This window comes from Macaca fascicularis, chromosome 4, assembly GCF_037993035.2.
Source record: "Macaca fascicularis isolate 582-1 chromosome 4, T2T-MFA8v1.1".
In the NCBI taxonomy this organism is placed as follows: Eukaryota; Metazoa; Chordata; class Mammalia; order Primates; family Cercopithecidae; genus Macaca; species Macaca fascicularis.
The window spans coordinates 31,804,694-31,819,085 of record NC_088378.1 but is presented as its reverse complement, the minus strand read 5'-3'; the positions used below and the strand labels follow the sequence as shown (position 1 = coordinate 31,819,085).

General features: G+C 34.7%; 1 protein-coding gene across 10 annotated transcripts in view; it reads left to right on the top strand.

Moving 5' to 3' along the window:
• Positions 1-14,392, top strand: part of THEMIS (thymocyte selection associated) — a 208,748-nt gene that overhangs the window by 62,299 nt on the left and 132,057 nt on the right. For 8 of the 10 annotated variants that reach the window (XR_012433424.1, XM_045391557.3, XM_005551769.5 and 5 more), the window contains one exon: positions 8,503-8,961. The exons of the other annotated variants lie outside the window; for them this stretch is intronic. Coding sequence is in view for 7 of the 8 variants with exons in the window: in XM_045391557.3 (XP_045247492.2) it covers positions 8,503-8,961 (459 nt within the window). In the remaining variant the exon portion in view is untranslated. The remainder of the gene's footprint in view (positions 1-8,502; positions 8,962-14,392) is intronic. 10 annotated transcript variants of the gene reach the window in all.

Below are 14,392 nucleotides of genomic sequence, written 5' to 3'. Positions count from 1 at the left end.
AATGAAAAACAAAAATCAATAAAAATTCTGGTAGAACACTAATAGGAAAATGGACAAAGCTTAGAAGAAATTCAAATGGTTTATAATTATGTAGAAATCAGTTTGTACTAACACAATAACAACTTTTCCACCTATATAGCTAGCTAAGCTTTTGCAATAATGAAGTTGGGAAAAATATTATCAAAGGATCACTCTTAAACCTAACTGAGGAGTGTATCCTTCCTGAAAATAAATTTGATAATAGATTGAGTAGCTTCTTTGAAAATACATGTAATATATTTTGAATTCCATCTACATCTTAAGCATGTACAGAAATAATGATTAATGACACAGGTATGCTTAGTCTTGGTTCTGCCATCCTGGAACCAGTACTCTGCTGAGAAAAGAGCCTTTATAATGTCTAAAGCTTTAACTCAGTGCTTCAACTTGTCAGAATTAACTCCAAAGAAATAATCATTTTAGAATTATTTGTAATAGTAAAACAATAGAATCAACTTATATGCCCAACAGTGAGGAATCGGGTAAATTATGATACATTCCTTACAACATATTCATCTATTAACAACTATATTTGTGAAAAATATTCTAAAGCATGGGGTTTATTTGGGGTTCAGTATTAAATGAGACAAGTAAGATTCAAATGAAGTGTCTATAGTAAAGTTTTTGACATTGTTTAAAACATTTTTATCTCTCTCTATATATATATATCAAGTTAAAAAGGTCAGAATTTTAAAAGCAGCTGTTTCAGTCCAGTGAGAATGAGTGATTTTAATTTTATTTTAAATTCGTTAAATTTTTTTCAGAATATATGTAAATATATGCACACATATATACACATACTACACACACATACACACAGAGAAACACAAACACACAAATAAAAATTTAGGCTGGGTTCCTTGGTGTCTTTCAGGGCTTTGATTTAACAATTTTCTCATTTATAAAGTAGGGAAAACATTAATAATATTTACCTCACAAAATTCTTCAGAGGATCAAATAAATTAAATGAGGAGATTAGCTTACTACAGACCATGACACATAACACAATAACAGTGTTAACATTGTTTTTCTCATTATTATAATATTTTAAAAATTTGGAGGAGCTCCTCTTTTCATGAGCCTCAGCATGGGTAGGCCTTGAATTTTCTCATTTCAGCTCTATTCTCCTTTTTAGGAAGTAACTTCCTTCTGGCATTTTGCAGTAGTTGGTCTATTATTCTTAGTTTTTGATGATGTGGTAAGTTTTCATCATTTTCTATCATTTTTGGTGTCTTTTTGTGTATACTTTATATTGGAAGGTCAGGGACGGCCGTGTCCAGGGCTGCTAGACAGCCAGCATTTAAACCCCTCTTAATCAAACACAAACTTTGGAAAACCCCCATTTGTTTATCTTCAGTGTCTAAAGTGATCAACAATAGCAGCTCCAAACGCTGTGATTTTTCCTGGAAGCGACTGCCTGGGCCGATCTCTGAATAGTTTTGGGGCAGTTCCATAGGAGTTACCCGCACGAGATCCCCCAGTGCTCTGAAGAAATTCATCTCAGAGCTATTCAGGAGTTCCTGCGGACCAGGTACCAGGTCAAAGCTTCCAGAGAGGACTGTCAGGGGCCAGTGAGCTCCTTTCCAAGTCAAATCCACTGGGATAGTGGTGGGTTAGCCAGTTCAGGAGCCCACCGCCGATTTTAGGCGGGATTTTCAAATTCATGCTATTGAAATTAGTTTTTATTGCCTAGTAATATGGAACCAAAATAATGTGCTTAGAGAGAAAATGTTCCTTCTTATTATGCTGGTGAATTTAGAATAACAAAAATTCAGTTTTCTTTATTGTGCAAATCAAAATCTATTTAAATCCTAAGCCCTGATGTTCATTTAATACTTATGGTTACATCGGGAAATTATACCTTTTCCTAATTTGAATTTAATGTAAACTGATTTTTAATTGTTTTGTATAACCATGGGTAACAGATTTTTTGAACACTGCATGGTAAAAATCAGCAAATATGTCAGACAAAGCACAATGTTACAAGGAAACACCACAGCATATGTTGACAGTTATAGAAGAATTGCTGCTGTTTTCACCCTTCACACCAGAATAATTTTTTCAATATTTACCTCCCATGTGTAGAGAGAGAAACATATGGGGCTTTACATAATCATGAGCATAAACAGGTGGCTACTTAGGTACATTTAATTTGCAGGCAACATCAATACTGAACAACACAATCAGCTCCACATGGCTCCCAAACTCTTTCTACTAACATTCCATTAACAAAATTAAGATCATTAAAATAGAGGGAGGGTATAGTACTCCCTTAGTTGGCTTCAGCTACCTTTCAGAGTCATGGATAAAACACATTTTCAAAAATGCCTTGGCATTTTGCTGTTTCCTTTGTTCAAGGGAACTTCAGTAACTGTGTATAATGTATACTTTGTGAATAACAACAAGCAGCATAATATTTGCATTTAAAATGTGCTTACATCTTTTATTCTCCCTATAATCTGCTCATTATGGGCATAAAATTATGATGGTTAAATCCTAAGTAATTTATCAAAGCATGGGGTCAGACAAGCTCCTCAAAGCGACCTGGAAATATTTCTCCAAAGGCAGTCCACCTAAAGTGGTCACCTGAAGCTCATTTCCATATTCAAACATGCTGGTGAAATCTGTGAAAATTATCATTGCTGGAAATTTTTGCTCAATCTGTGCCAGATGCTGAGCTGTAGATTCCATATATTTTGTTATCTCGATTTTGATCCAGACTAGAATATCTCATTTGTCCTCGTTGGCGTTCAACTTCCATAGGTACTAATTTTTCTGACCTTATAACCATCCTACAATGGCTTAGAATCCAAGAGTAAAGGCAAATGAGGAGATTTAATAAACACTGTGTTTTTAATCATTTGGTGCTTACTAGGTGTTAAGTACTATCTAATCATGTTACCTGTATTAGCTTATTTAATCACCACAATGACCTTATGTGGTAAGTGATAGAATTTTTCTCATTTTATGAAAAAGGAAATTGTAGCCATGAGACTTTGAATTCTAAAATTTACACATGAAGGAAGGGACTGAGGCCAGAATTAAAACCCAGGCTAATAGGAATTGGAAAGCCATAATCTTAACCACCCCACTCTAGTTATGTTCCTTTATCCTGAAAGTTCTACACTGCCCAAAAGCACCTAGGGCCAGGAATCCTGAAAATTCGACTACCTAAAATCACCTAGGGCTAGAAACAGCAAATATGTGGTATTCTGAAAATCTTCTTAACAATGCTTTGTGAGAGGTTTGGGGGTGCCTAAAGTCTGTGGAGTTTCTTTCTAGCCCTCATACCTCTATGTGTCTTCTCAAAACCCGAGGAGCAGTGCTCTGCAGAACTAATGAGCATCCAGGGAGCTGTGTTGCCAGCAAGGTTATGAAAATAACAATTTCTCACATTCTCTCTCCTCATCCTAGGTCTATTACTCTCTCTGCCTGGGAGAGAGGAAGTTTTAACATGAACAAGTGTGTGCATGATGTGTGGCACATTTATTAATAAGCTATGATTATAATAAAGCTTTAGGCCTAGATATCAGATTATATCATTTGATCTTAAGAGCTAACATTATTAATGTGTTATTTGTTAAGCATCCCAAATGTGTTAGGTTTTGCAGTCATTCCTTTCAAGGAGTTTAAATGTTACTAGGAAAATTTGTTTGTTTTCCCCATGCAATGGTTGAACCAAAGAGGTAAAAATGAATTGAAAGATTTTACGATATATTCTTTTACCTCTGCAGGTAAAATAAATCTGAAAACCTATTAATAGCTATTGCAGATAGTTTCAATTTAATTATTATCATTATTACTATTCTTATTTTGAGATGGAGTCTCACTCTGTTGCCCAGGCTGGAGTGCAGTGACATGATCTCAGCTCACAGCAACCTTTGTCTCCTAGGTTCAAGCAATTCCCCTGCCTCAGCCTCCCTAGCAGCTGGGACTACAGGCATGCACCACAACACCCAGCTATTTTTTTTTGGGGGGTATTTTTAGTGGAGACGGGGTTTCACCATGTTGGCCACGCTGGCCTTGAACTCTTGACCTGAAATTATTTGCCCCCCTTGGTCTCCCAAAGTGCTGGGATTACAGGTGAGACCCACCACGCCTGGCCCCAAATCAGTTATTAATGTAAAGACATGTGAACATAAGCATTCTATAGTTTCACTTAGTTTCCCTCAACATTTTAAGAAACTTCATCACCATGTTTGACATATGTTCTGCCCTCCCAAATACTCAGTTAAGTTACTGTGTATCATTTCTTTATCACAAACTTTGACTTCCCCCACACTGCTTATTTCTGTTCTTGAAGACTCTTCTATGAAAACGGTTGGAGTCACTCATTAGCTGATGATGTTCAATGATCTATAATTGACACCAAAATCTGGAGACTCTTCTCAGTTCAGACATTGTTATTTTATATTCCAATACTTTGAGGGTTTTGAACGTTTTGCTTTGATGGATTTGTGGAATATACCGACCTGAACATCCTTGTTATTATATATTTGTCATATATAATTCTCATTTCACATGTTTCTGTGGCTTTTCTATCATTGTGTTACATTCCCAAGACAATTTTTAGGTTGGTATATTCTACAAATGTATCTTTTTCAAGATTATCCCAAATCCAGTGTTTCCATTAGAAGTTCTAGCTCAAGTATCTCTATTCATCTTTAGATTGAAATGGTGTGCATGAAATAACCCATCAAAGCCTTCACAGTAGGACGAGGAGATCATTATTGTTCTTCTCACACTGTGGCATCTGGGGAAGGCTGATCCATGTAAAGAGAGGGCTGGCTGGTAAGACCTATAAACATGTTCTTCTCATGAGCAATGTCCTTGTAAGTCATACATGCAACAGGGAGGCAAGCCTGGCTTGTGGCAGGATGCAAAACTTGGATGTCAAAGTTCAGATTGAGATTCCAGAGCTATGACTACCAGTTGTAAAAATTGCAACTATTTTCATATCCCCCTATAGTAATAATATTTCTTTCATTGTCCTCAAAAGATTATTGTAAGGATAAATGATGCATATGAAAAAGTTTTCAAACTTGTAAATTTCTAACCAAATTTCAATTGTTGTAATTACTGTTAATAACACCTGCAAATCATTAAGAATGGGTTAAAAAGATTCAAGGAAAAGACTTGAAAGACTACCTTCATTTATTAATTAATTTTTAACCGCTCAATCTATTGCATTTCCCATGATTTTTTTAGTTAAGTGACATGTTTTTTAAGAGCAATGTCTCCTAATTCAAAAATAACAATAAAATTCCTTTTAAGAACTAACAGGCCAGGTGCAGTGGCTCACACCTGTAATCCCAGCACTTTGGGAGGCTGAGGTGGGCAGATTACCTGAGGTCAGGAGTTCAAGACCAGCCTGGCCAACATGGCTGAACCCTGTCTCTATTAAAAATACAAAAATTAACTGGGTATGGTGGTGCACACCTGTAATCCCAACTACTCGGGAGGCTGAGACAGAAGAATCGCTTGAACCCGGGAGGTGGAGGTTGCAGTGAGCTGAGATCGTGCCATTGTACTCTAGCCTGGGAGACAGAGCAAGACTCCATCTCAACAACAACAACAACAAAAAAAAAAAAAAAAAAAAAAAGAGAGAGAGATTTGACAATCCAAGGTGGAAATAGACATCTATTTTCATCTGTTAACTTGTTTTATAAAGGTTGCATGTTGGCTTATTTTAATAACTTGATTACTTAACTCTTAGAATGTGTCTTGTCTTTATTTGGAAGAATAACAAAGCATATTTTTCCCAGTATAAAACTATTGTACACTTTGAGAAAAAAAATGAAAAAAAATGGGTCACATTTAGATCTAATAAGTCCCAATGGTGCTTTTTATTTAACTTTTTATTTAACTTTCTTCATTGTGAAACTGAAGTTCCAATATGGCATCATATTAAGACAACAACAACATGCCCTAGTTTTATGGCTTTCAATGGCTGTTATTAAAAAGAATTACTTGGATTGGCTGCAATAGTATATGAAGAGATAAGTTAATCAAATATTTTTCCTATATTGTGCCACTTTAATATGCTAAACTGTGTACTTCATCATCTTTTAAGGAAAAGCACACAGATTCACAGACACATTTTTCTTGCAATAGAAACATCCAGTAAGACAGCTCTGAATAGTGTGATTAACTGAAATAATGGTGGCCCTTAGGGTTTTAGTCTTTTCCTACTTCATAATATTTTAGGTGTGTTATTACCTTAGGTGAGCTCTATTCCCCAAGAAAGATGACGCCAAATTAATTCTCTGTGACTTATGTCATCGATACAGCTAGGATAAAAATAAAACTATGTGTCTCTATCCTTTATGAGATTTTAGGTAAGTATTTTTTTTAAAACTTATTTCACAATAACTGCTGAATTTTCTATACCCTGATAATGATTGTGGACTCTTAGAAATAAATCTTCACACACAGACAAATGAGATTAAACACACTCAGGCACAGACACACACACAAATTCATTTACTGTGGTGAATTCAAGAACACTATTTTATTGAATTCTCCCTGATACAAGATGTAATAAAATGAGAAATTCCTTCAAAGTAAATGTGTCTTTCCCTTACTTCAGTCAAGCATACCATGCAGTGAATGAACACTGTTCCATTTCTAAGTTTTTAGGATAGGTTGCATTTGCTACCTTGCTCATTCCTGCCAAGATTCCATCAGTCACAGTTTTTCAGGAAGTTTATGTCTAAAAATCACCAAAATTCCTTTTGTTTGTATGAGTAAAAACTACTTCAAAAATAACGGATTAAAATAATCTTTGAACAGTAACCAAAAATATACAAAAATGATACTATAATCTGGCTAAAAATGATTTGATATATAGATGAATTTCATTGGAATACACTTGTTGATGAAATAATAAAAGATTTTTTGAAGCTATATAATTTTACTAAGTTTTTAAAAATATACTATCTTAGAGCATGCTAGTATACAATATTCTTAATTACTTTTGGTTAAGAAAGCAATTAACTAATTTCTGCTTTGTTCTCATTTTCTCTGGAATTTATTAAAATCTATTCAATAAATGCATTTCTGAAAGTGATACAAAGCAGATGTGCCCATGAAATAAAAATAAAATAAATCAAATGGAACCACTTAGACATACATTATACAAAAAGCTGTATCTTAAGCAGTAAAATTTTATTGTAGTAGTTGGTTATCCTGATAGAGATAACATTTTAAATATTGAAATTGGTGAAATAGATATCAATGAAATAGTGAAAATAGTGCTATTTTCTAATGGAAAAATTAGAGAAGTAATGAGAGAAAATGAGAAGAACAATTGAAATATAGTCAAGAGCAGTCAGTCCAGAACAACTACAGAGCCTCGTGTTTTCAAGGAAGGTTCTGTGATGTAGTATGTTGTGATTTATTAATGTGTGTTTTCTACAAGGGTTTTATAATCAAAGAAATTTGGGAAATTCTGCATCTCATATTCTTCTCTTGAGAGTCACAGTGTATTTAAAGTTTCTAAGAAGTCTTACATTATTCGGACCTGTGCAGATACTTTTCATTGTGGTAAAATACACATAACATGAACTTTACCATTTTAAAGTGTACAGTTTAGTGGCTTTAAGCACATTTGGAATATTGTGCAACCATCACTGCTATCTATCTAGTCCAAGCTATATAGCTTTATTTTATTTTATTTTATTTTATTTTATTTTATTTTATTTTATTTTTTGAGAGACAGAGTCTCACTCTGTTGCCTAGGCTGGAGTGCAGTGGAGTGATCGTGGCTCCCTACAACCTCTACCTCCCGAGCTCAACCAATCCTCTCACCTCAGCCTCCCAAGTAACTGGGACTAAAGGTGCAGCCACTATGCCCAGCTAATTTTTGTATTTTTTGTAGAGATGGGGATTTGCCATGTTGCCGAGGTTGGTCTCAAACTCCTGGCCTCAAGTGATCCTCTCACCTCACCTTCCCAAAGTGCTGGGATTACAGGCCCAGATATATAGTTTTTAAATCATTAATATGACTACAAATCCATCCCTTTGGGAATATCTTTTAATTTTAGTGTGTCTAGAGCATATATTCATAAAAAAGCTGACCAAATCCAATCTTCTCATTTTAAAAATAAAAAAATTAAAATATGACTGAGAAGTAAGATGTCTTGCTTGAGATCACAAAGTAGTTGGAACAGAGCCAGTGTCATCCAGATTTCCCATTTCCAAGAATAGGGTCTTTTCTATTTCAAGGTATTTTCCCCTTATCTCCATTTGTATTGTCTGGTCTAATGATCTAGTGATCTAAAAGCAATACTTCATAATTTTACCTAGAAGAACTCTGGATAAAAACAAGCATCTTTTATCTTTAAAAAGGTATCACTTTAAAAATGTACACAGTATTTGTGTTATAACTCTCTCATTGCGATTTTCTTGTGAGAATTTTCATTGTAAGAAGTCTCTTTTTAATTCACATAATTCTGTTCTTAGGTCTTTTTAAGATCATGGCTGATAAAACTCCGTACCTTACTATGGAAGAAATCACAAGGACCATTCATATTGGACCAAGTAGACTAGGGCATCCTTGCTTCTATCATCAGAAGGATATAAAACTAGAGAACTTCATCATAGAGCAGGGTGAGCAAATCATGCTCAACTCAGTTGAAGAGATTGATGGAGAAATAATGGTGAGCTGTACAGTAGTAAGGAATCATCAAAATCACTCATTTAATTTGCCTTTGTCACAAGAAGGAAAATTCTACGAATGTGAAGATGAACGCATTTATACTTTAAAGGAGATTGTTGAATGGAAGATTCCTAAGAACAGAACAAGAACTGTAAAACTTACAGATTTTTCAAATAAGTGGGACTCAACGAATCTGTTTCCTAAAGACTTTTATGGTACCCTGATTCTCAAGCCTGTTTATGAAATTCAAGGTGTGATGAAATGTGAGTATCCACTGAGAAAGGTGTTCTATGAGCATGAACATTGTGGAGTTTGGGAAAGAAAGGTTTTAAAGGCTGAAAAATGAGAGTCTGTCTTTATTTCAACTATTAAGCCTCTGAGAGTTAGATTCCTCATCGACCAATAAGCAAACCATATATCCATTCCAAGGATCAAATTGAATAATGAATATACAAGTATATTGTAAATTGTACGGTACTATTCACATGTGAGGTGCTATAACTATCAGGAACAGACAGATCAAACTACTAATTTATTTTTGTTACTGCCAGTTAAATATGACTAGAAAAGAGCTACTTTTAAAAGATAGAACATATTTAGTGAGAATGAGGCTTTCTTGTATGGAGGTGGTCAACAAAAGAGTAAATATGGAAAGTTTCCTTAATGCATCTCTTACTTCTATTTTTCTGACAGTCTTTTTTTTTTTGTTCCATCCATCCATTATTGACTATAAATCTCTACTATCCCAGAGCTTCTCTGTCTTAAGGGAAAATGATATGATAAATTAATTCACATATAGGCATGGTGGGTTTTTTTTTTTTTTTTTTTTTTTTTTGTGACAGAGTCTCGCTTTGTTGCCAGGCTGGAGTGCAGTGATTCTCCTGCCTCAGCCTCCCAAGTAGCTGGGACTACAGGTGCCCGCCACCACGTTCAGCTAATTTTTTTGTATTTTTAGTAGAGATAGGGTTTCACCATGTTAACCAGGATGGTCTCGATCTCTTGACCTTGTGATTGACCCACCTCAGCCTCCCAAAGTGCTGGGATTACAGGTGTGAGCCACCACACCCGGCCCAGCGTGTTTTAATATGCAATCTTCATAGAATTATTTGCATTTTGAAATAGGAATATCTGGAGAGAGCATTGTTACTTCAAAGGTGTTAATACCTTGAGTTTTCAGGATTATGACACATGAGTAGGATGGATAATAAAGAGTTCTGAACTTGGAGTCCTAGATTCTAATTCTGGGTCAGTAACTTAATAGGTGTTGGTTTTCAGTGCACCATTTAGACTCCCTGTTTATGCAAAGAAAATGGTGATACTCTTTTGCCTACCTTTTAAAGTAGTGTTGAGAGAGAAATTAAGGTTTTATTAAGGTACTATTATACTATACACTTGAGAACAAAAAACAGTATGTAAAAACATTTGTTCAAAATGTCCTCCTTAGGTATCTTTTAAAAAATATATTTTTCTCTGGACTCATTAATACTATTGGCCACATACAATTATTGAAAAATCAATATGAATCTTTTGGCAAGTATTAGAATTGTTCCTAAATTCTGTCACAAACAAATATTTAATCAGAAATTAATCAATTCAAGTTGAACTGAAGGTATAGGCAAGGAATTCCACTTAATGAATGCTAAAAATGAGTATTTTTAGTATTACAAAAAATTGAGGCAACGGCAAATTGTAGACCCCACATTAATGTTCTGTTAGCGATCCCTAAATGTTCAGTTGAGATGAGTAATTGAGATTTCTTTAATTTTTATCAATAACAGTGTTTTCCCATTTTAAAATGTGTTACTTTCTAAAACTATTGGCATCTCCTGCCTATTGCATAGTTACAAATGAGGGTAAACCTACAACCTAAGCAGCACATCGATAAAGTGATTACAACATTTATTAATTAGGAAGCAAGAAAGCCTACTCTGCAGAAATGGCATTTAAATGAAGGCTCAAAAGATGCATAGGAGGTAATCAGGCAAAGAAGAAGGGCACAAGGTTGGAGAATTCCAACCTTGTCATTAAGTGGACAAGCAGTGGTATGGGGGCAGCAGATGAGAAAGGGATGGGAGCACTAGTGTAGCTGGTGTGAGAAAAAAACGGAGAGGGCAGGTTGAAACAAATATGAACACATGCAATGGGGAGTGGAATCAATCATGGAGGGTCTTGAAGTATATACTAAGAGGCTAAAATGTGTCATAAGGGCAAATCAGTAAAAGGCTTTAAGCAGGGAAAGACAAGAACAGAGGAGAGTAGTGAGGCCAGTTGAGTGCCAGGGTACAGGAAATTTATACAACAGAGACAACAGTGGGAAAGACAGAGAATCATAGTTGGGCTTTATGGGTATTTAAGAAGTACAATGAGCAAAATGTGAAGGTCTGTTGGAAGGAGAAAGACGCCAAACTTCTTCCCAGCTTCTTGTCTTGATGCACTGGATGGAAGTGCAGTCTATTGAATGTCATCATCAGAAGATCAGGGGATATTAACGTATTTGTTTAGGTAGGACTTAACTGTGAATTTATGTTAACCAAGACCCAGAAGAAAGCCCTTGGTTGAAATAATACTGTTTACAAATTGTTTTAGTCTAATTCCCATTATTTAACGCTATTTAAACTAAATTCTCATTTTAATTATACTGGATATTTAATTTCATAGGGATTATTTTAAACATTAGTTCTTATTGTATAGCAATTTCAGCACAAAAACTGCATGAGACTGGATTGCATGTGTATTGACTGCAGAATATTTCCTGGAAATAGAGGATGGGTGTCTTATCACAAATACCTAATTTAAAATATTTTTATTGTTGTAGGCATTTTTGCCCTGAATATAAAATATAGACCATGTTTTGAATCCATTGTGGTTTTGTTTTACATGATTCTTTCTTAACTTGAAGATTCAAACTTTCCTTGAGGTCAAGGAATGTTACTAAATTGCTTTCCACAGGCCTTGAGTGTCAGTCCAAACCCTTCTTGGCTAGAATGCTTCCTTTCCAAAGTGACAAGAAAAAGAGTAGATGTGAGCAGGGAATTCGAAGTTTTACAGAAACCTTAGGGGAAAGAGCAAGATGAAAAATAGTGAGAACTACAGGGAGCCATGAAATACTGATTTGCTGAAAAGAGAACATAACATATGTAGAGATAAGAGAAAATATAAGATATTCAACTCTTATTGCTAGTTTTTTATTATTAATGTGAAATTTTGAGTTTCATAAAAAATAAAAGTGTTTAAATAAAGTATTTGTTTCTGGAAACTTGGCCAAAATCTGTTATAGATTTGAAAGTCCCCAACCCTCATCACACATTTAATGATTTAGAAAAAATTATCCTTCTTCGGAAAATAGATACACATAACATTGCAAACTTCAAACTACTAGTCTTATATAAGTCACTTCACGATGTGTATTGTGCCTTTCTCAGGAAGATGAAATTCATATTAGCATATTAAATGGAATACATAATATTTGCAAATGAAAAAATTGAGTGAGCTATTTAAATTTGCCTCTGAAAGAGAGAGGTCTTGACCATTAAAACTTAAAATAGTGTCGTGTTTTGACATATAGATTGATAATTATTTCTTCCCTAAGTGAAAATTTCAGAGTTGTATAACTTTCTTTTATGAAAAAACCTCAATACCTGTCAAATTTGGGGGGAATGGTTTTAGCCCAGATATGAAAAAAGTTAATTCATTTTATGAGCAGAGGGCTGAAATCACACAAGTGAAAAGTGGTATCAGAAAGGTTGTGTCTGCATATTGTATAATCAGTGATACGTGAATAGCAGAAAAATAACACTTTGGTCTTTAGAATACTAAGACTTCTTCTTTCTCTCATTTAATTTTTTAAAATAATTTTAATGTTTATCAAAGTCGAAAAAGTCAAACAGTAAAAGGAATTATAACAACGTTATCAGCAAAACTTTGTGCCCTTGACACGAGGGCCAAATTTTCCTCATATTCTGTTCTTCTGAGGTAGTGCCTTTAAATATTTTTCCTCTACTTTCTGGCACACTTCTAAATAATAAAGGAATATTGCTCTTTTTCAAGTCATCAACTTTAAGATAGTAACTATTGACTTTCACATATGACAATGAAGACTTAATTCTCTTATATTCTTACTTCCCCTTCCGTATATTTTCAGTACAAGTTATGGCTAAACATTAATATTTTCATTATTGTGACAATTCACTGCTCAACCAAGTGGTGTATAATGAGTATAATTCCATTTCTCCATCACTGTTTTTCTGTGATGATGACCTTATCGTTTTCTTTGCTTGATTTTCTTCAATTTTATCCTAAGTCTTAGAGCATTCTTCAACTCTATAAAAAAAGGCCACTCAGTGTAATTTTCCAAAGAGCCCAAACTGTCAGGAAGGCTACCTTTTCTATTAATTTGTTTTCCTGAATGTATTCCTTTGTAACTCTTCATTCTCATGTTCCAATTGGAATTGCTTATTCTTGAGACCAACTGCACAGGTGCTGTCCTGGGAATTCCATTTAAAATCATCCTGGTGATTGACTGTTGACTTGTGTTTCTGTTGACTAACTGTTTCTGAAATCAAATAACTAACTCCTTCTTGACTTTTTTCCGATTTTGATGGAGACCAACCTTCACTTGCTTCCTGAGAACGGTGCGTGGAATATCAAATATTTAGAAAGCCTGAATGTTTGAAAAATATTCTATACACATAAAAGACTGATAGTTTGGCTACTTACAGAATTCCAAGTTGAAAATAAATTCCCCTCAGAATTTTGAGAACTTTACTCCCTTATCTTCCACTATCCCATATCGTCTTGGAGAGATTATATGTGGTATTCTGAAGTTTCACAGTAATGTGACTTCTGGTGGGTCTGTTCTTTCTTTGTGATGACAGTTTTGAATCTGAATATTTAGGTGCTTTATGTCTGGAATAATTTCTCTCATAATGTCCGCTCAATTATATTTTCTCTTCTCTCTGTCTTTAATTTCAAATCTCATACTGAAATTCCCATACCGATCTTCTAGGGCCTTTTTTCTTTTTCTATTTTATATCTTTTTGTCTTTTGTTTATCTTCAGGGAAAATTTTCTTAACTACATTTCCAACTGTTTTAATGAATTTTTAATTTTAGTTATATTTTTAATTTCCAAGAGTTATTTCTTCCATCATTGTACATATTTTACTCTGTTCTTGTTTTTAAAATACAACATTTTGTCTCTCTGAGAATATTTTAGATAATTTTTTTTTTTTTTTTTTTGGACGGAGTCTCTCTCTGTCGCTCAGGCTGGAGTGCAGTGGCGCGATCTGGGCTCACTGCAAGCTCCGCCTCCCAGGTTCACGCCATTTTCCTGCCTCAGCCTCCCAAGTAGCTGGGACTACAGACGCCCGCCACCCGGTGACTCACGCCTATAATCCCAGCACTTTGGGAGGCCGAGGCAGGCGGATCACGAGGTCGGGAAATCGAGACTATCCTGGCTAACACGGTGAAACCCTATCTCTACTAAAAATATTTTAGATAGTTTTTTTAAGTTTTCAATAGTTCACTGCATTTTCTCTCCCTCCTTTTGGGCTTTTTTTTTTTTTTTTTTTTTTTTTAAATTTTGGTGTATCATTTCTTGTTAAATGTTTTTATCAAATGCTTTGTGATTTCTTGTCGTATGTTCATATTTACAGGGGTCAGTTGAAACAAAAATGTACAAGTAAGGCACTGTTTCT